The sequence below is a fragment of the Thunnus thynnus genome, chromosome 17 (genome assembly GCF_963924715.1).
Source record: "Thunnus thynnus chromosome 17, fThuThy2.1, whole genome shotgun sequence".
Lineage (NCBI taxonomy): Eukaryota > Metazoa > Chordata > Actinopteri > Scombriformes > Scombridae > Thunnus > Thunnus thynnus.
Window position 1 is genome coordinate 28,439,035 of NC_089533.1, and position 20,430 is coordinate 28,459,464.

General features: G+C 38.4%; 1 protein-coding gene across 2 annotated transcripts in view; it reads right to left on the minus strand.

Annotated features, from left to right (window-relative positions):
* pdxdc1 (pyridoxal-dependent decarboxylase domain containing 1) overlaps nt 1-19,266 on the minus strand; it is a 35,265-nt gene extending 15,999 nt beyond the window's left edge. The window contains exons 1-13 of one of the 2 annotated variants that reach the window (XM_067571046.1): nt 19,069-19,266; nt 13,870-14,008; nt 13,420-13,488; nt 13,238-13,321; nt 11,625-11,771; nt 10,464-10,653; nt 8,905-8,973; nt 8,743-8,821; nt 8,560-8,644; nt 7,195-7,243; nt 6,438-6,539; nt 6,108-6,233; nt 5,722-5,772 (exon numbers count right to left, since the gene is read on the minus strand). In XM_067571046.1, coding sequence (XP_067427147.1) covers nt 5,722-5,772; nt 6,108-6,233; nt 6,438-6,539; nt 7,195-7,243; nt 8,560-8,644; nt 8,743-8,821; nt 8,905-8,973; nt 10,464-10,653; nt 11,625-11,771; nt 13,238-13,321; nt 13,420-13,488; nt 13,870-13,946 — 1,128 coding nt within the window. In that variant the 5' untranslated portion in view covers nt 13,947-14,008; nt 19,069-19,266. Of the gene's footprint in view, nt 1-5,721; nt 5,773-6,107; nt 6,234-6,437; nt 6,540-7,194; nt 7,244-8,559; nt 8,645-8,742; nt 8,822-8,904; nt 8,974-10,463; nt 10,654-11,624; nt 11,775-13,237; nt 13,322-13,419; nt 13,489-13,869; nt 14,009-19,068 lie in introns of both variants that reach the window. The other variant, XM_067571045.1, reaches the window with a different exon arrangement.
* Between the last annotated feature and the right edge of the window lie 1,164 nt (nt 19,267-20,430).

The following is a 20,430-nucleotide window of genomic DNA, read 5'->3' on the forward strand; positions in this document are numbered from 1 at the left end:
AGTCTACAGCCATGCTAGCAGCTCGTAAGCTGTACTTAGGCACAGCAGTGCTTTGCACTACATGGTATCATCAGCATAGCAACATGCTCACAATGACAATGCTTACATGCTGATGTTTATCATGCTCACCACCGTAGTTTAGCATGTTAACATTTGGGTATTTGGTCTTAAACCAAAAGGTATTTGGTTTTAAGGCAAAGTATTGGACCAATTGAAATTTTGATCTGATGATAGCTTTAGATGAAAAGTTAGGGGATTACATAAATTATTACAGTTCTTCTTGTTGGGAACAAGAATGTCTGCACCAAAAGTCATGGTGATCTATCCAATAGTTGTGGCGACGTTTCACTCTGCGCCCATAATGTCACCCTTGTAGTGGCATAACATGAAGTCAGGAATCACCAATACAACATTAAGAGTCATCCTCTGGGGACCATGAATCTCTGTATGGTAATCCAAGAAATATTTGTTGAATTTTCCAGTCTGGCCTAAAGAGGTGGCCCACCCAACCATTGACCTTGCCATCCCTAGAGCCCCACCGCTTCCTTGGCTAAAAAGACAACACAACCTTTGGCTTATTGTCACACCCTGCCTGGACTTTGTGTGTTTTTTGGTCTTTTTATGTTCTTGTGTTCTTTGGGGTCTCCTGGTTTGCACTTCTGTTTAGTCCTTCGGGTCATATGGGTTTTCTTGGGTGGTGGGTTTGGACTGCCTTTTGTTGTTTAGCCTGGTGTGTTGTGTACGTTGGTTTGGGTTCATGATGGTTCTTGGACAGGTTGGTGTGGGTTGTATTTAGAGTATTGTGTTTTTTGGGTTTTGGTTTTGTTACTGTGTTTCCCTTGTGTTTTCATGTACTCCTCCTCACCTGCCCTGCTTCACCCTCGTTAGCCCTGCTCTGTGTCTTCCCTACACCTGCCCTGTATCAGTCTCGTCAGCCCTGCCCTACTTCCTGTGTTTCCTCAGCCAATCACTCTCAGCCTGCCCTTGTGTCTCGTCACCTGTTTCCCCATTCCCTGATTAGTTTAGTCTGTATTTAAGGTCTGGTTTTGAGTTGAGTCTTTGTTGGATCATTTGTGTTGTCTCGTCTGCATTTCCAGCAATGTTTATTAATGTGCACTGTCCCTGTTAAATAAACCAACAAATAAATAAAATATATGATCAACTGAATCTTGAGTTTGATTCTGCTTGTCACAGCCTACCTATCAACTGAGAAGGGTCCATTGAAGATTGGAGCTCAACAGCTACAACTGTATCAACAACTTGCTGAAGCATTCTGGACTAGCTACAGTTTCTCCTGTGATGACTTGTGAAGGCCAGAGAATTTAAAAAGTCCAGCAGATACAGCACCATAGGATGAATAATTAATCCTGGAAATGTTTGGGAAATCTTTGAGACATCTGACTATAATTTCAAAACCCTTATAAGATAGGAAACAACAACATCAAAATGATTTAACATGTTTAGGACATGCTGATTAACAGCAATTTGAAACAATTCCTTTTGGGGGGTTGAATGAAATGTTCAGTGTGCCGACATATTTGCTATATTGTTAGGTGTTTGTTTCTAAACTACAAAAAGAAATTTGCCAGACAATTAGGTGATTATTCAGTACTGAGTGATGTATCCATTCTGCCGATTTTAGTCAACACAGAAATTGCAGTAGCAGTTGCTAGTAGCAGTTAACTTATTGTTTTTCCACTATCATGGCAGAAATATGCTGGTAAGTTAAGAGTTAACTTACCAGCTACCAATTACAACTTAAAGGCCTTTACACACTGGGGGCATTTTTTTCATGCTATTAATTCGCATGTCAATATGTTTTTTTCGAACTGTTGTTTTTGTCATGAGTACTTTCACACAGAATGCGAATATTAATCTCTGAAAGTCAACTCACAACAACCTATACGGCTACAATGACTTCATCAAGTGTGCCAGCATTTTTCAGGGCACAGCCATCAATGAGCACAACAACAGACCTGTTTCAATCACTGAACAAATCAGAGATGTGGGCAGTCATTCAGCTCCAAAGAAACAGGCTAAAATGCTAAAATGCTATGTCAAATAACTCCAGTCCTAACAATTGAAAATTAGGAATCTCAACATGTTCTGCAAAACCTTGAAATTGCATATGATTGAGGTTAGCATGCCGTGAGCATGACAGGGAAGTATGCTTAGTGGAATAAACAGCTTGCTCTCTAACAGTGAGACAAATTTCCTATAAAGTCAAGAGTTTGCACATTTATACATATGGATTATGGATATTTACGCATTCCAACACTAGGTCACAATATCAATAATATGAATACTGGAATTTTTATAAATGTTTCTTATTTTAAAGGACCAGGGTGTAGGATTTAGTAGATCTAGCAGTGAGGTTACAGATTGCAACCAACTGAATATCCCTCCCCCTCCCCTTCCAAGTGTGTTGGAGAACCGTATATGTAGGTGGCCGTGAAACTCGCGAAAAACACAAAAGGCCCTCTCTATAGTGTTTGGTTTGTCCATTCTGGGTTACTGTAGAAACATGGCGGTGCAACATGGCGGGCTCCATGGAAGAGGACTCACTCCCTATCTAGATATGAAGGACTCATTCTAATTGAACGAACACACAACAGTTCTTATTTTGAGGTGATTATACATTAATTAAAACATGCTTGTTAAAATTATATTCCATTTCTGCTAAGTTCCGCTAGATGCCACTAAATCCTACACACTGCACCTTTAAACTAAAATAAGTGATGAACTGCAACAGCACATGACACATTCATTAATTATTCATGACCCTTCTATTTCTTCCAAAGGCAACAAAAACATGAGTGTGGTGAGGCATTCCCTGAAGTACCTCAAAGAACATGCCTGAGTGGTCCACATCCTAAACAATTAGGAAGAAGTGAACAGTCCATCAGCCAATGGAGACCCAAATACTGCTGAGCTTATGTGGGTGAAGGAAAATGGTCAGGAGTGAAAAGAGGAAAGAAAAGGAAGAAAAAGGAGAACAGAGGGGAAGTGGCAGGGGAAGGTCGGAGTGAGGGAGACAGGCAGAGGCTTGGTCCCACCTACAATAGAGAGCATGAGAGAGCCCAGAACGTCCCGCAGTGAAGCCCCGGAGATGGGCGGAATCGGCGACACCACGCCCTGGAACCAAGGCAACCCACACTGACTATGAACTACAGCTATACATACACACACATACATACAGAAAGCACTCACACACGCGCCTATTGGTACATACACATCTCACTAACACAGTGGTACTAAAAACTCTGAAGCATCTTCACATGAATGTGGCTGACTGTGAGAAAACTACCAAGCTACTATGAGTTTTAGTACCACTGTGTGATGATTCTGATCCCCAACACTGATTGTTCACTGCATCTTGATTACAGTATGGGTAATGTATAATTCTACTAATCCCAGACACTCACTAGGGTGAATTTACATCACATTAGATATCAGAGCAGTTTGCATTTAGTGGATGCCAGTGAACAAGCCTTGAAGTCAAGTCTGTACCCGAGGCTGTTTCAGTATCAACATAACTCTAGTTTTACCATGCTCAAAGCCTCGATGAGAGAGATCTCTGCCTCAAGCACATCCTATAGACAGAAATGGGTTTTGTCTTTAAACAGCTGGAAGTCATTTCTTCATGTTAGTTATTGATACATAGATAGGCTCTGAACCTTTTCACTCCTTTAAACTGCGGTAACTGCATTACGGCAGTAACACAATCACGTCCCACCCACCACAGAGCCAAGCTGATCACCACTCACCACTGAGTGAGTGGCTCAAGTGATGGGACAATCGTTATTCTCTTAGGCTTGACATAAAGAATGACGTGCCTGCCGTATGCCATATTCCTGCTGCAAAATCAGCCTCTTAGACTACAGAGGCTATAAAGAATAGACTACTACAGGGATAAATGCATTTGAAAAGTTAACCGGTGTCTAGGAACCAATTATTTTATAACACCTGAGGTTTAAATTATTTGTTTTTAAATGGTGGTTACAGCAATGGTGAATGGCTTTACTAATTTGTGCGGTAAGGAAAAAATCAATACCATGGCAGCTCTACCTGAGATGTCTAATATGCAAATTAGATCACTTATTAGCCAATATTTCTATGTCAACATGTGTTTCACACGTGACGGGGTGGTAATTATATAAGATAACAATCTATGGGCCAAGTTGTACCAAAATCTAAAAAATCGTCTTATTTGTCATATGATGAACTTGAGGTAGAGTGTTCAGATTGTGTCTACACAAACACAAAGGCTTCTAGTTTCACAGTGGCATGTGCAAAGCTGGCAGTAATCATACTGAAAAGGTGAAGCTAATTGAATATAATGAGCTGTGTTGCCATCTCAATTACTGATATCATGAACCCCATCACAGTTCAACAGAAGATGAACTGTCAAGTGTTAGTTTACCACTGAAATCCATCAGCCTTAAGACAAACTAATATTTACCTTCAGCTACTGACAGAAATCAGGGACAAGCACTTGCTCCATTAGAGAGAATGAGAAAATGTGTCTACTGCACCTTTGCATTATTTAAAAGTGGTGATAATCTCCATTTTTCTTATTGTCAACAAATCCCATGTGCAGTCCAAAAATTAACAATTAATTGATCTACTAGCAAGTATGGTGTGTGTATCTAAGTCTGATATATCTTCTTTTTCCATTGTTGTCCAAAAACTATTAAGATCACATCAGTGAGCCACACTGTTGCACTGAGTGACATGTTCCTTCATTACCATGAACACACACACACTGTAGTTTATTTTGACTTAGTCCCACACACATCGTCCTGCTGCCAGAAAACCAGCAGCAGAGCACCAAATGTATATTTGCTTAAAAACTACAAGGACCATCTGTTTTCAGAAATTACTGAGCCTTATTTAGAAATGAAACTATGTATTTGTGAATCGTTTTTAAAGAGTAACGTCTTCAGTGGAAACCAATGGGCTTGGGGCTTAAAGCCACAGGGTAGGGAGGTCAGAAAGTATTGAGAGATGGACACTTTGTTGGTTGTGGTGTGTTTATGACAATAATAAAAATATAGAATAACACCAGACTTCTTTATCCTTTAACTGATTCTAAAGTCCAGTCAAAGCTCAGCACATCAGGATCAACACACCCACGATTATCTGCCATACAGCCAGTTTACCGCTGTGAAATTAGAGGCCAAAGTTAGATTTTAGTACTACTTATAGAATTCTTTGTTATGATGTCTGTTATTTCATAACATATTTTGTTGGAAATGTATACTTTTATCATCATACCTTAAATGTCATATTTTTATATAAGATCCTCAAGTTTGTTACTTTTTTAATCCCAGCTGTGTAGTCTTTCTGTCAGTAGTTAAAACCAGGCAAGGCAGCATGTAGTGGACAGTGCTGTGAAAGGTGACTGCAGCACCACTATGACACAAATAGTAGGGCTCTATATTTAGTAAGGTACATGCATGAGGGCATGAGTTTTAAAACAATTAGTTTCTTATAGTTATAAAACAATACAGATTGGTATTTTCCAGTATCTGGACAGTATCTCTGGAGTATCTCTTACTTGGCATTGTCTTCCTGCTTCTTGTTTGTGTTGTGTTTCTTCACTTATTTGAGCGAAATAGCCATTATAAAGTTCTCACAAAATATCTGACAACCTGTTCACCATTTATTATGGTAGACATTATGTTATTATCTATGGCAGAACATCAAGAGATCACCTACCGATGTTTTGATGGAGGTCAAAGTTTTTAGCTTCTGCAGCAGTTGCTGGCTCTAGACGGGAGAGAGATAAAGGTGAAATGCCTGTTTTCCATATCTAACAAAGTAAAGAATATGATTTCAATGATGCTTAACTTGTTAATATGACATGTGTGTCAAATGTAATTTCTGACAATAATTTATTGCTGATGTTTCAAATATTATATTTTTATGTATTTCAGTCAGCAGTCATTAACCGCAACTCTGTCTCATCAAGCTCCCAAAGATCTAATTCTTTGTAAATCTTGAGGGTCTGGAGTTCACACACTATCTCACACACTATCACTCAGTTTGCATGACTTCACCTACAAATCAATATCAGCTGTGAGCTACAGTGTAATTATACTCACCAGAGCAGTGGCATGTCTGATCTTCTGGACAATTCCATTGTGACCGAGGTACTGCAGAGAGAGCCAGAGAGGCAGCGCTCGTAGCTTCTCCACTGGCTGGCTGGAGGTCAAACCTGCTGCCAGAGACTAAGACAAAACACAGAGAGAGAAAGAAGAGAGGCATTTAGAGAATGACAAAGACACTGGCCATGGAGGGAATACTCCTGATCTATAACTAATGTTAATTGATAAAAGCACATCTGAACATGGATAGTTCAAATACTGGGTAAAACTACCCTAAAAAGGTGTATTGCATCAATTGCTTTGGAAGTGTACTCTATATGAGCCTACCAGTGCTGGGTCTTCATGTCTGTAGAGGGTGACAGCAGTTACAGCAGGCAATCCCAGCCACAGACCTGGTGTCAGTGTCATACTGTCACTTTTGGTGGCTGCCTGGAGGGGAAAGAGCAATGTTCACAGATACACACAAGTCACAAAGTCAACATAACATGGCATTTCCAGGGTGTCTGGCTTCTATAATCAAAGCAATGTGGGACAATAACATTTGCCGGGATGGCTCAGAAGTTGGCAAGAGTGGAGAGTGGAGACTGAGATGCTTTCCTGTCTTTTTTCCTCCAACACACTGTGCACAAATTATTACATTGCTGGTTTCATCTCTCTGTAAAAATAATGGCTTTGGGGCTCTCAGGACCATTGCAGAAAGAGTTACAATTCTTATTGATAATCTGCATCTGGTCCACAGAGGGAGTGTAGCACTGCTGAGGAACAACAGTTCTTGAAGTAACGATATGACCCCTTATCACCGGTAATGAATACTTCAACCAAAGAATGTTTTTTCCCTCTCAGATTATTTTATTGTTTAAATCCTTTTTGAGCAATTCATAAACAACAAGAAAGCAAAGATCAGATTAAGATTCTGAATAAAATTTGGTGCAGCAGAAACACAGTATGTTTTCTTCTTCTTTTCTATATTGTTAATCCTCTCACAACCCCTTAGATTTATCTTGCAACTCCTTTGGGGGTCCCAGGCCTTAGGTTAAGATCTACAAAACGATACATGGATGAAAACATTTTAACATGAGATTACCATGACAGCAGATGTAGCCTGACCCAGTGCCAGAGTTGCCAGGTTGACTCTGAAGAAGAAATCACAGCATGACAGTAAGTGTTAACATTATAGTAATGGGCGAAGAGACTTCAATGACTACACTGGACTCATTTTGGAATATAAAGGTGAGGCTGCATGTTTATCTTAAAGAAAACACTGACAATGTACGACATCTATTTTATGACAGCGGGTATGTTTACATGCACACTAATATTCCACTATTATTCCAAATATGACAATATCTGGAATTTGATGCGGGACATGTAAACAGTATATCCCATTTGGATATTCCAAATTAGACCTTATTCCAAAAGTAGCATTTTCTGATTAAGATTTGATGATGATGGGATTTGCCGATAATATTCTGGTTTTAGGAGCATTCTTTGGACATGAATACAGTGCGTTCAGAATATGCATCTCAATCAGTGTTTTTACCACAGTCTGTGACACACGGCCTCTTGCCCGTTTACCCCTGTGCAGGCAAGATGACATATTCTGAAGCAGGACGACAGACGGAGGAGAGGAATGAGAGGAGAGTGGAGAGCTGTTCAGGGTGGGCTGGAAAAACAGAACGCACCTTCTCCATCACAGGGACAGAGCGGATTGGTTATTATGCTAACATGCAGCCATGGACTGATGGTGAAGACTTGGTGTGATGCACCAAAAACACTCCGCAGTGTAGTAAATATCATGGGCCAACCATGCCTGTAACTATAAATTTATAATATCATATCACTGATAAATATCAGGCAGCAGCTCACTAATGTTTTTCACCTGACTGGTTTACTTCACTGCCTGTAGAGATCTTGTGATTTCCACTCCCACTGGAGCAGAGGGAAACCCTGAAAACCCTCATGTAAATGAGAATATAAGTGGAATATTAAATTTCATTAGACATGTAAACAGCTTAGTGGGAATATTGCCTTTTTCGGAATAAGGGCCATAACCGGAATATTTTGTGCATGTAAACATAGTCATTGGTGTTACTACCTGAACAGAAAAAAGCAGTTCAGAGATAAACTGCAACCTCTGCAATACATTTTCTATTGTGTGCCATGTGGGTGCATTTGGGTTGCTTTAAGACAAACATTTAAAGAGGAAGCTCTTCCAAAAGCAAACACTAAAGCTAACAGTATCTAGAAGAAGGAGGGCAGAGAGGGAAACAACATACATGTTCATGGGATATGTGTGCTGAAGCTGCATTGACATTGCATCTGATGTGGAACATTTACTTACAGCTGCATATACAGTATGAGGCTATCTAAATTCATTTGGTGAACTAATGTTAAACATGAGGTGCATACATTAAGAACATCTATTATAGAGGGTAATAAAATGACCCACCCCTCCACATGGAGCCACATGGTGTACTGATCACAAAGGTCCTTCAGACGACCAAGCTTGTCTGTATGGCCAGCCCCAGGAGTACCTGAGAATAAAAAGTCAAAAGTCCACATCTACTCTCATAAAAAATTATAGACAATTGTAGACAGTGAAGTTTGGTGTTTGAACAGGGTGTTCCTTCACCTGCATTGGCAATCAACAGCAAAGGAAGCTTCCCAGCTTCTATGTCCTCTTTGATTAGTTTGTCCAACAGGGCGACATCCTGATAGTGAACGATATGATACAAGTCAAAATCATTTTCGTTTTAACTACCTGAAAGTTAAGTGTGTTTTGAATTTCTCCTACCATTTGGTGTTGGGATCCAAAGATGGTGTTGCATGGGACTGTGCACAAACTGGAGAGAGGCAGGCCGAGCTAACAACACAGAGTGACATAAAAATCAGTTCCTATTTATATATGCACAGAGGTGCTTTGAGCTAAATGCTAACACCAGCATGCTAGCATGATCACGATGAAATGCAAACATGCTGATGTAACAAGTAATATTTACCATTCTAGATTCTTAGATTCATCTGAGATTACCAAGTTAGCACGCTAATAATTGCTAAATAGCCCCTAAATACAAAATACAGTTGAGGATTTTAGTTTTACAGGTATTTGGTCATAAACCAAAGTAGTGGACAAATTAGGATTTAGACCTGATGATGGCGCTAAATGAAAAGTCAGGGGATCACCAAATTTATTAGAATTTATTGCCTGGAGACCATATCTGACCAATGTCTGTGCAAAATGTCAAGTCAATCTGTCCATTAATTTTTGAGATATTTCTGGACCAAAGTGGTGGACCAACCAGTTGACAGACCAACATTACCATCACTAGCATGGCTAACAATACAATGTAATCTGAATGACTATAACAAAATCCTGCATGTAAATGTGTTCTAGGGCTGTCTTTATAACCCTGTAATATTGTGCCATAACATAATATAATAGTAGTAATGTTAACAAAATAATATTTATCAAGTGCCTTCACCCACTGACTTAATACACCCTGTGCAACAGTGATGTAGTGTTGCACTTGAGTTCAATGCTACATCACAGCTGGGCGTGGTCACAAGCACAACAGACAATACATGAACACATGTAGCATGTTGTGTTCAGAGGTTCAACAGATGTCTTTAAACAAATTTTTTCTCCAAAAACATGTTTCTTATAGTACCAGTCAAAAGTTTGGACACACCTATTCATTCAAGGGTTTTTCTTTCTTTTTTTTTTTTTTTTTTTACCATTTTCTACATTGTAGATTAATACTGAAGACATCAAAACTATAGAATAACACATGGAATTATGTAGTAAACAACAAAGTGTTAAACAAACCAAAATATGTGTCACCTTTTGCTTTGATGACAGCTTGGCACACTCTTGGCATTGTCCACACTTTTGATTGGTGCTGTATATGCACCAATGTTTCATGTTGTATTCGTGTTAAACAACTGCACAAGGCACTTTCCTAAATAAAATTCAGTATAACATTAAAATTCTGAATAAGTGAAGAATATTCTGACCAGGTATTCAGTAACAGCCTTAATCACTACAGAGCTTTTGATACTTAAATATAAAATTCGGTCAGCACTCAAAATGTATTGAAGCTTGACAGTGAGCACTACACATCCACAACATAGTTATTTAAAACTTGAAAGTGATGTAGGTGGGTTAACTTCTCAAAAGGTAGTTTAAAAGTCCAGGAGCCTTAAAGGCATCTCAGAAAAATCAAAAAGTCAAAACACTGAGTGACAACAGTTTCCCTGCTATTGCCTCATTTTTCTACAGACAAAAATTTATTCAATCACTACGAGAGATAATTCCATGAAACTTTGTAAGTTTGTGTGTTCCACCCTTCCTACCTGGCTGCACAAGTGCTGTCCCAGGCCAGGCCTGCAGGAGGCGCTCTGGTAGATGATTGGCTGTTTTGAGTTGAGGACTGCATAGCCCTCAGAGGCATATTCTTCATAACGGGCATTGATGACCAGCCGACACACTTTGACAAGGCCATCCCTGTCATCTTCATGGAAGTAGGCTGAACCACTCTCATACCTAAATGACAGATTACATTGGTGTGGATGAGACAAGTCATGAGAATTAATAAGGCCTAGATTTATTACATAGGCTAAAAAAATTCTGATAAGAACATTCGTGACAAAACTAATGGAGTTCAAGCTTTCTTTTAAAAAAGAACAAGCTGTGAAATTATCTTAATCTTTTTTTATTGATTGATTTTTATTTATCTAAATAACAGAAAACTACCTTTCTCTCAATACAAAAATTGAGCATGCACATGCATACATACACATGTACATATCATATACGTATATGTAAGCATACATCTATATACGCATGCTGTATATACAGTACATACTGTACACATGGTGATAGACATTGTATTAATACATTCTATCAACAGAGTAAACAAACTAAAACAGAGTTATTATGATGGGATACTGAACAATTATTAAATATCTGTTAATATCATTATTTTTGAACATTCTTTTGAATTTCTGAACTGTACAGCATACTTTTAAATCATCATTAAGATCATTCCATAGTTTCACCACTCCTGAACTTTATTCTTTAAACAGACCATTTTCATTCAAGGAAATATTTGCTCCTCTCTTTGCAAACATGTTTTAAATAATTAAAATATACATTATTTTTAATAGTTTGTAATTTAAGTTGAACAAAAACACCAGTCAAATTGTAATCACTATGATGCAACATGCTATCCTGTCCCGCCCCTTTAACACTGGCATCAAAAAGATGTAGGCCTCCCTTCACAGCCAATAACTGTGCAAATAAACCACAAGGAAGTCACTAAAGCAATGGAACACCTTGTGCCTTGTGCTTGTGTGTCAGAGACTTTAAAGAGGACTTTGTCGAGCTGCCATGTCTAAAACAGCAGTGATAGTAAGCTAATGTGCTCCTTCTGATGCTTGTAACTGTGTAATCATCATGTCACCGAGGGACATGTTTTCAGTAGCTGTACTGCAGGGTTGTAGCGACAGGATTACCTGAACAGTCTGCAGAGCCACAGTGTGGTGTCAGACAGGATCCGAGTGGTCAGCTTCCGCAGTCGCTCTCTGTCCAACACTGAGATGTAGGCTGCCAGGCTGTGACCCAGCAGCGCCATGTGACCCTGTTCACCCACATTCTGCATCCTACTGGAGACACCAAACAGCAGCTTTATCATACTGTACACTTTCTGTTAAGGAATGTCTATTCCCCCCATTCCTTACCTATTTCCTTGAAAAAGTTTTTTCAGTAAAATACATTTGCTTTAGTTTTGACAGCTCTCTTCTCAGTGCTTCTTTCCTTCTTTCTAGCAATCAGATCATTTAGGTGTTTCATATAAACAACTTCTCTAGATAGCCCAGAACCATATATGTACTGTACAAGAATGTGTTTTTATAATAAGGTTCCTTATTATTAAAAAAAAAACATTCATTCATCAGTAAATGACAAGCCTGACATTACTCAACTTTTTCACTGTTGACTTTACATCTTGAAGTACTAAAACTGCCACATACATCAGAAACTGCATCATCCTTACTCGTAGTTACACACAGTAGTGGAAAGTAACTAAGTACATCTACTCAGGTACTGTTCTTAACTACAATTTTGAGGTACTTGTACTTTACTTGAGTATTTCCATTTTATGCTACTTTATACTTCTACTTTATACTTCCACTACATATTAGAGGGAAATATTGTACTTTCTACTCCACTACATTTATTTCACAGCTTTAGTTACTATTTAATTTAATTATTTTTTAATATGGAAAGGGACAATGTACATGAATCAACATTCAGACAAATGTAAATGTACCCAAGTTAGCCAAAAGGCAAGTTTTCATCAGCAGTTACTTTGCAGAAGAAGATTTGACTCAATGGATAATATAACAAGCTTTTAAAATACAACACATTGTTAAAGATGAAACCAGTGACGTCTTACAAAAAGCAGTGTGTAGTCGGGGTCACATTTCACATGTCTATGAGTTGTTAACAGCTCCACCAAATAGTAATACTTTAAAGGTAGAATTCACTGCTGTGAATATGAGGATTTCTTAAAACTAGGTCACCTATGTAGTAAAATCGTGCAATTATTTTTGAAATCAGTGCCCTATGACTGGAGAAAACTGAAAAAAAAGGCTGTAGATTCCCCATACTGCATTCAGGGGGAGTCCTACAACGACCAGAATGCATTGTGCGTGTCCAGTCCAACCAGACTGACTAACTCTAATGTCGCTGTGTTTACGGTCAGCAGAGCGGCCGTTTAGCAAAGACTGAGCAGCATTGTATCTCTCACTGAAGCTAATTTTCATTTACAACCTGTTTTTCCTCATTGAGTCTGGAAATATCGTACCTGTGTGCATTTTGCTGCAAATACTTATGTACTTTTACTTAAGTAGGATTCAGGCAGGACTTTTACTTGTAATAGAGTATTTTTAAATTGTTGTATTGGTACCACTTAAGTAAAGGATCTAAGTACTTCTTTCACCATTGGTTACATAGTATCCGTTACTTATTAGTAGGATTTGGATTTCAACATGATCTAAAACAGAAAATTGAAAGAGTGCAAATACTATGGTTATGCACATTTTCCCCACTGATTAGTTCTACTTACTGTTGGCTTGGCTTGTCCTCTTCCTCCTCCTCTTCATGAATGAGGTTGTGAACTAGGTGCAGAATAGTGGCAACATCCTGACCACTGCACAGAACATGCAAACAAGCCACTGATTAGATTAGAAAACATGAAACTTCCAGCCTGGACTGATTGTGGTGTGTGTGTGTGTGTGTGTATCTTACTCTCCCTGCAGGGGTCCAGGAATGCTGGTTCTACTGAAGCGCCGTCTCTCTGTTCCTGCCTCCAGCTCTCTACACAGATGCACACACCACAAACACACAGTGACCTCAGGATGCTCCGGTTTGGTATATTATGTAATGTTCTATTCATGTGCTTCTAGGTCTGAATTCATACCTAACACAGACATACAGATGCTTTATGTGTTTTGCTAATTTGCTGGGTGATACTTCCTAGTGGAAAAGTTGTATGTTTATAATCTTAAAGAGCATTAACGTTTGGAGAAAAGAGAAGGGAGAGATGTTCGACTAACAGAGGGAAAAGGGTTAAAGTGTCTGAAACAGAGGTTCATCATCAGCAAATAATAATTTCACCTTCTGATCATTTTCCAAGCTGTCATATTTATTGCTTGTTTTGTTAATTACAATAATGAGGACAATAGGCTGTAATCTCACCTCTGTCCATCTCCCAAGATCCTCATGGCATCACTCAGATTCTTGCCCACTTGAGCCAGCGTGACGTCCACCATCATCTAAAGTGTGTGTGTGTGTGTGTGTGTGTGTGTGTGTGTGTGTGTGTATGTGTATGTGTGTACTGGGAAAGAGTTAAAAAGAATATTAGGATAATCATTTTTAAGACAGAACACTGATGAGTGTGTGTGTGATATAGTATTTACACAGTATACATCTAGACACATTGATTTTGTATTCACAGCATACACTCACATGTAAAAACATAAACAATGTGTGTCTGTCATGGTAAAATACCGTCTCCATTGTTTCCAACATATTTAGGTTTGTATGTAGATCAATAAGCAGCAGACAGTGAGAACCATAAAAACCAAATGATAGCTGTAGTTATCTATTCAGAGCACCACCCAAAGGTCTGTTCTGTCTGAACAGGCAGAGTGCCTCCTCACTTACTGTAAACACATTACAACTGTGATACACACCTATTCAAGTCTCCACTGTTTTTCCCGTTAAGCCTGAAATGAACCCTTTAAACTAGACTTTGTTATGGGGGCCAGCACAAGAACCAGCAGGCTGCAGCACACTAAACTTTATAGATTGTACTTACCTTGAAGAGAAACAATCTCTTCAAGGTAAGTATATTTTGTCTTAATAGGAAGATAAGTACAGAAGATTCATAAATGAAGTGTCACATCCATTACAAAAACGGCTTTAATGTATAAAACATCTAAGAAATACACTTATAAATGCTCTAAAGAGCCAACGTGTGAATAAGAAAGTTAAGTGACTCCTACTGACAGCAAAGAGTAGGAGAAACCTTCAAATGAGGCTCTCAAGTGATCATGTGATCAATCACGTGTATACTCAGAGCATGAACAGTCAATCTGATATGTTCATTCTAAAAATAAATAAACATGCATAAGCTTATACAGTATGATCAAATTTAAAAAATATATTTACTTGTGTGAAATCTTTGAAATATCTCTGTTGATTAACACATGGAATCAATAACAACAAAATATATTTATGACACATAAATAAGGATGAAATAATAAGAAGTAAGCTGAAATGGAAACTAAATCAGAATCAGAGCAGGGAAGAAACTGTGCTGCTGGTAGGGGAGGTCCATCAGAGAAACATATTCAACACCAAAATGTCAAGTGTCAACAGTAAAGCTGCATGGGCAAACAAAATCAATCCCAGCATTATTCTTGTTGTTTGCACCCCTGAGCAATGCACTTTCACTGTAAGTACATTGTGAAGAGATCTTCTGATGGTCAGTATGAACAGGAAGAAGAATTACAGAGAGAAAAAATACGTTTCAATGTTCATTTGGGCTCCTGATTGTTGTTTTAAGACAGAAAAATTGAAAATTGAAAAATTGTTGATAGTTGAGCTAATTGTGTTTTTTGATAGTTAGCTTAGTTTGCGAATCAGAGTAAGACCCTCATCTTCTACATGGTGTTTGCACATGTTTTTACATCCCGTATGACTCTATGGGCTCTGACACACATATTGCAACATGAAATGCAACAGTTTGGCATGAATATACATTCACATATCTAAAAAAAACCATCTAACCCTCTGACCTGTGCACTATTTAATGATTACTGACAACCAATTAAGAATGAAACTTTCTTAACTTAGTCACTGAAAGAAATTAATGTCAATATTTACATGATCACTGTTTACACAATAGATTTTCAGGAACCAGAGCATTGTTACAGCTAAGTGTGCACGACATCACTGCTGTTAATATATTAGTTCCATAGCTGTATTACCTCTGTAAACAAAAATAAACAATAAGGTGGTTGAAGGTGCTATATTGTCTGAGAACATAGAATGAAGAGGACACATGCAGCTGCGTTAATTGAGAATGAATGTACCCAAGATTCTGCAAAAACTAAGCTACAGTTTTAGCAGGGCTGAATGCGATCCTGTTCTCATGAGATACTCATTAATTGGAACCTACACACTTGCTGGTAATTAGCAGCCACAGGCACAGAAGTTCCCATCGCAGATCTGGATATAAGAAAACATACATATGGATGTGTCAGTAGCGTGCTTCACTGGGAGGGTGTAATGCTTGTTCTTCATGTTATCCCGCCCAGATGCAGGCCTCACTTCCAGACTTGTGCTTAAACAAACCAGAGGAAATCAGTAGCACTGCAACATGAGCATGATCCCTCACTGGCTTCCTGCCTCTGCACACCGGCAAGTGCTGCCAGCGGAGAGATGAGTGCTTTGCAGCCCATCTAGGTCACCTTAAAGCATGTCAAATGACGGAAGATTAGCTTTGGCCACCTTTTGGTTAATTATTACTGAACATTTTTCTCACAATCACAAACATAAACCACTTCCACTGCAATGCTTAATACAACCTGAAAAGGTCTCTCCACTTGATAGGCTGTAATTTTAGGTCTCAAGGAATGAATACAATAGAGCATTCAAATGATTATGACACTTCATTTGCCCATTCACTGTGTGTTTACTTTGGACAGCTGCTGCACAAAGATCAATGAAACAAGACATTGTTTTATGAAAGCATTACCAACTATTTCAAACCTGAATGGCTAAGCTGCCTTGACTTTGTCCACAAGGTACGTAACAGATACTTCAATTACCTGATTGAATAAAGTACACACACATTTAAACAAAAACGTTTGAAGGTATTTTGTCATAATTTGTTACTGTAAAATGAATGAATACTGGTTCTTTCAGAATATATTCTAATACGTAAAACAATTTGATTAAAAGGAAATACTAATTTGAGCTGCAAAACTAACATTAAAAATACAACTATCACATACACTGCCAACTTTCATGACAAAATCAAATTAAACCAGGAGCCAAAATGAGCTATTTTAAGATAAGGACTGGCCTCTTTTTTTAATGAGTTTTATTTATTTTAGAGCCCATCCAATAAATCAACAAGACCAATATATCAACTGATATTAGCTAGTATATCAGTATCTGCATATATGTCAGCCAATAAAGGACAAGAAATTGTGGTATAGAAATGCCAAAAAATGCCAGAAAACATGCCAAAGAATAGCAACACAGTGACAGTGTCATTATTTTAAAATCTGTCCACCAGAGAGTAGTGACAAGCTTCTTTTTCAACTATAAAATGTCATGCCCTACAGGAAAACACATTTCTTGGTTGCAATAATTGTGCAGTTACAGGGCATGTGTTTAGACCACTAGACCATCAGGACAACACAGATGTCACTGACAGCGGTTGACACTAAACATTAACTTAGTTCTGCATACAATTAGTAAATGACTGCATTGAAGTCAATGAGAGTGAGCAACTTGATGAACGAAGTGTGTGTGATGTGTGCCAACAAAACACAAAACACTAACCTATCTGGCTGGTGGAGGCCGAGGAGGAAGAGAAGAGAAAGAGGTTAACAAGTGAGCCACAACTACCCAGATGTAGGTAGTTTCCTGATATATAGATGTTAATTAATTTTGTAGGAAGTACGGGTGATTTATTTTGATTTTTTGACGTATGGAATGTGAAATGTCTAGATTTGTTGTCATAAGCCACGCCTACTTTAATCAATCATTATCAAATTTTGTGCATCGACTGAGTCATCATGCAAACTGAATTTTGCCCAAATCCATGCAGCCAATTACGAGATATAAACTTTTCGCATTTGTGGTGCCCCCTAGTGGCAAAGTATCCCTGGACTGTGTCTGAACATGTGCATCAAGTTTGGTTACAATGGACTGAGCTCATTTTGATTTATGAGCATTTATGTAAAACTAGACTTAAAGACACAGGTCTAAAAAGGTATAATTTCAAAATGGATGCATGTTTCGAAATTTCCTTGATAACTTAAAATCAGTGAAGTCCGTAGATGATCCTGCCTAAGTTTTGAGATGATTTGCCCGACTGTTTCTTAAGAAAATTGAGATAAAGTCGCAAAACTTGACATTTTTAGAGGAGAAGACCATTGAAACAAAGATACAGATGAATTGGGAGATTAAAATGACGGAAGAATTCTCACTCTAAGCTAGGGATGGGTATTGTTAGGATTTTATCAATACCGATATTGACACCGATTCTTATCGGTACCACTCTTCATAATTTGATGCTAAAGACATGACGTGAAAAGATGTGAAAAGATTCAACAGTTAGCCTATTAAGTTATGAACATAATGCTTAAATTAGAAGTGCTTTAAAGCAGTGCTATGTCCTGAGTGAATAACTACAGGCTTATTTTTATAAAAATTAGGGTTGCAGTCAATCAAAAATCTTGCTCGACTGAAATTCTACCTACTCTTCAGCCAATGATTGGTTGAACAAAAGCAACATTCACGTAATAAAAACAAGAACAAGTTAGCCCTCCTAGCTAATGCGTACGAACTAGTTAGAGGGTAATATCATGGTGATATCTAGTGTCGGCAACATTTTTTGACAATACTAGATATCAAACAAAAGAGAGTATATTGTATTAAGTTACTGTGAGCTGTAAACTCACTTCTAAGCAGAAGTCAGAATATAACGTTAGCTTGGAGCCTAGAGAAGAAGAAGAAGAAGAAAAAGAAGAAGAAGAAGGCGAACAAAAACAATAGAAGTCCAGCAGCAAAGCTTTGCTGCTTGGACCCCTAATTATGAGTTGTGTAAAGATAACCAATATCGGCCGACATATCGTTATCAGATTTTTTTATTGTTATTTTTATTATTATCATTATTATTTGAATAAAAATTTGTAGTAGTAGTAACTATCGTAGGTATCGACTTCTGCAACCGTCTTACACTGACCAGAAGAGCTATTAGGTAGTAAGTAAGTTATCAGCAGGTGTATTTACATTAATTACACAGAGAGAGTATTTGTTACATTTGATAACCATGTTTCCGTATATCTATGTGACATTACGTGGCTCTGACAGGTGCTCTGCTGCTGTCATATTGACTGTTAAAGGACCAGCAGTCCATCAGACGGCACCGCAATCTTTTTCATCAGTGATACAGCGAAAGCGTGTTTTACACTGGAAATACACGCAGTAACCCGCACAGCACCGCAGTGAGAGCAGATGCTGTGTTACACTGGAAATACACGCAGTAACCCGCACAGCACCGCAGTGAGAGCAGCCGCAGCAGGGTGCTCGGTGCCGGTCACACAGCTGACACACAGCGCTAGCCAGGACACACACACACGCAGCTCCGCTTACCTTCACCGTACACAACTGTCAGCTTCACCGTGTCCGCAGAAACACTGTGGCAAGGAACCGCTGCGGTGTCCCGTCAGACGGCTTCAGGAAACCAAGTTGAACTGCTGGATTTAACGAGTATCTGCTGCTCTCACTTTACTTCTTTCTCGTTTCGCTGACTGAACCGGACAGTTTACTTCCTGGACTGGCGTACGACGTGCGTTCCACGCTGGCAGCGCTGACGTCACGCTCTGCCAGGTGGTAAATGATGACGACGGCGGATTATATTTTTTTCGATTATATTTTTTATCTCTTCTCTTTTATTTATTTACTTACTTTTAACTTCCCTCCTTTCCCCTTTCTTAATTTTTTTTTTTTTTTAATTTGATAACGCCATTCCTTCATCTTCCTTTTGCCTCTGTTTTTTTCTCTTTTTGCTGTAGGTGCACGCGAACAACCCTAACAGTGGTAATGGGCTGAAATTATTATAATAATTTTTGATATTAGTATAGTGATTTTTGTACTAGTTATTATCATTGGTTTGCTTATTTCCGGGTTTGGTAGGGTATTGTCTAGTTCTTGTACACAGTTTCCTTGTATGTGAATTACTTTGTGACGATAAGAGCTTCCCTCTCTGGTAGTTTCATGTCAAAATTTACATGATGCATATTCCTAGATAAAGGAACTTACAATAAGATAAGATCGAATTCTATCACAAGGGATAATTTTTGTGCCTAAAATTCTCAATATACATAGTGGAATAAATATATACATAATATAAATATACTATGTGCATGCATAATAAAATGAAATATGCATACACAAGAAAGAGTTGAATAGAATGCTGTTAAAGTACTGTAGGAAAAAAATAAAACAATAAAATAAAGTACAAATGAAGGTGTCCAGCAGAGAGAGAGGAGTTGTACAGACTCATGTAAACTGGGAGGAAGGATCTTGTGTGATGTTCAGTGGTACACCTTGGTGTTATCATACTTATGAAGGTGCTGTGTTCAGAACAGAGCCAGCCTCACTGTTCAGCTTGTTGATCCTGTTAGTGTAACTGTTCTCAGCCTGTTGCCTCAGTATGACACAGAACAGGTAGTGCAGATGTGGCTAATTTTCACCTGATTCTCTAATGGATTCATCCACCCATGGCTTTCAGGATATTTTTTGGCCTTTTGACAGCAGTGAAATGTAGCTAGTCGAGTCAAGTCAAATTATATTTTATGTAGCCCAATAATACAAATAACCCAACATTACAATCTGTACAGCATACTAAGTACATTTACTCAAGTACTGTACTTAAGTACAAGTTTGAGGTATAGCCCAAAATCACAAGCAGCCTCACATGGCTTTAAGTACTCAAATAACACTTTTTTTTAT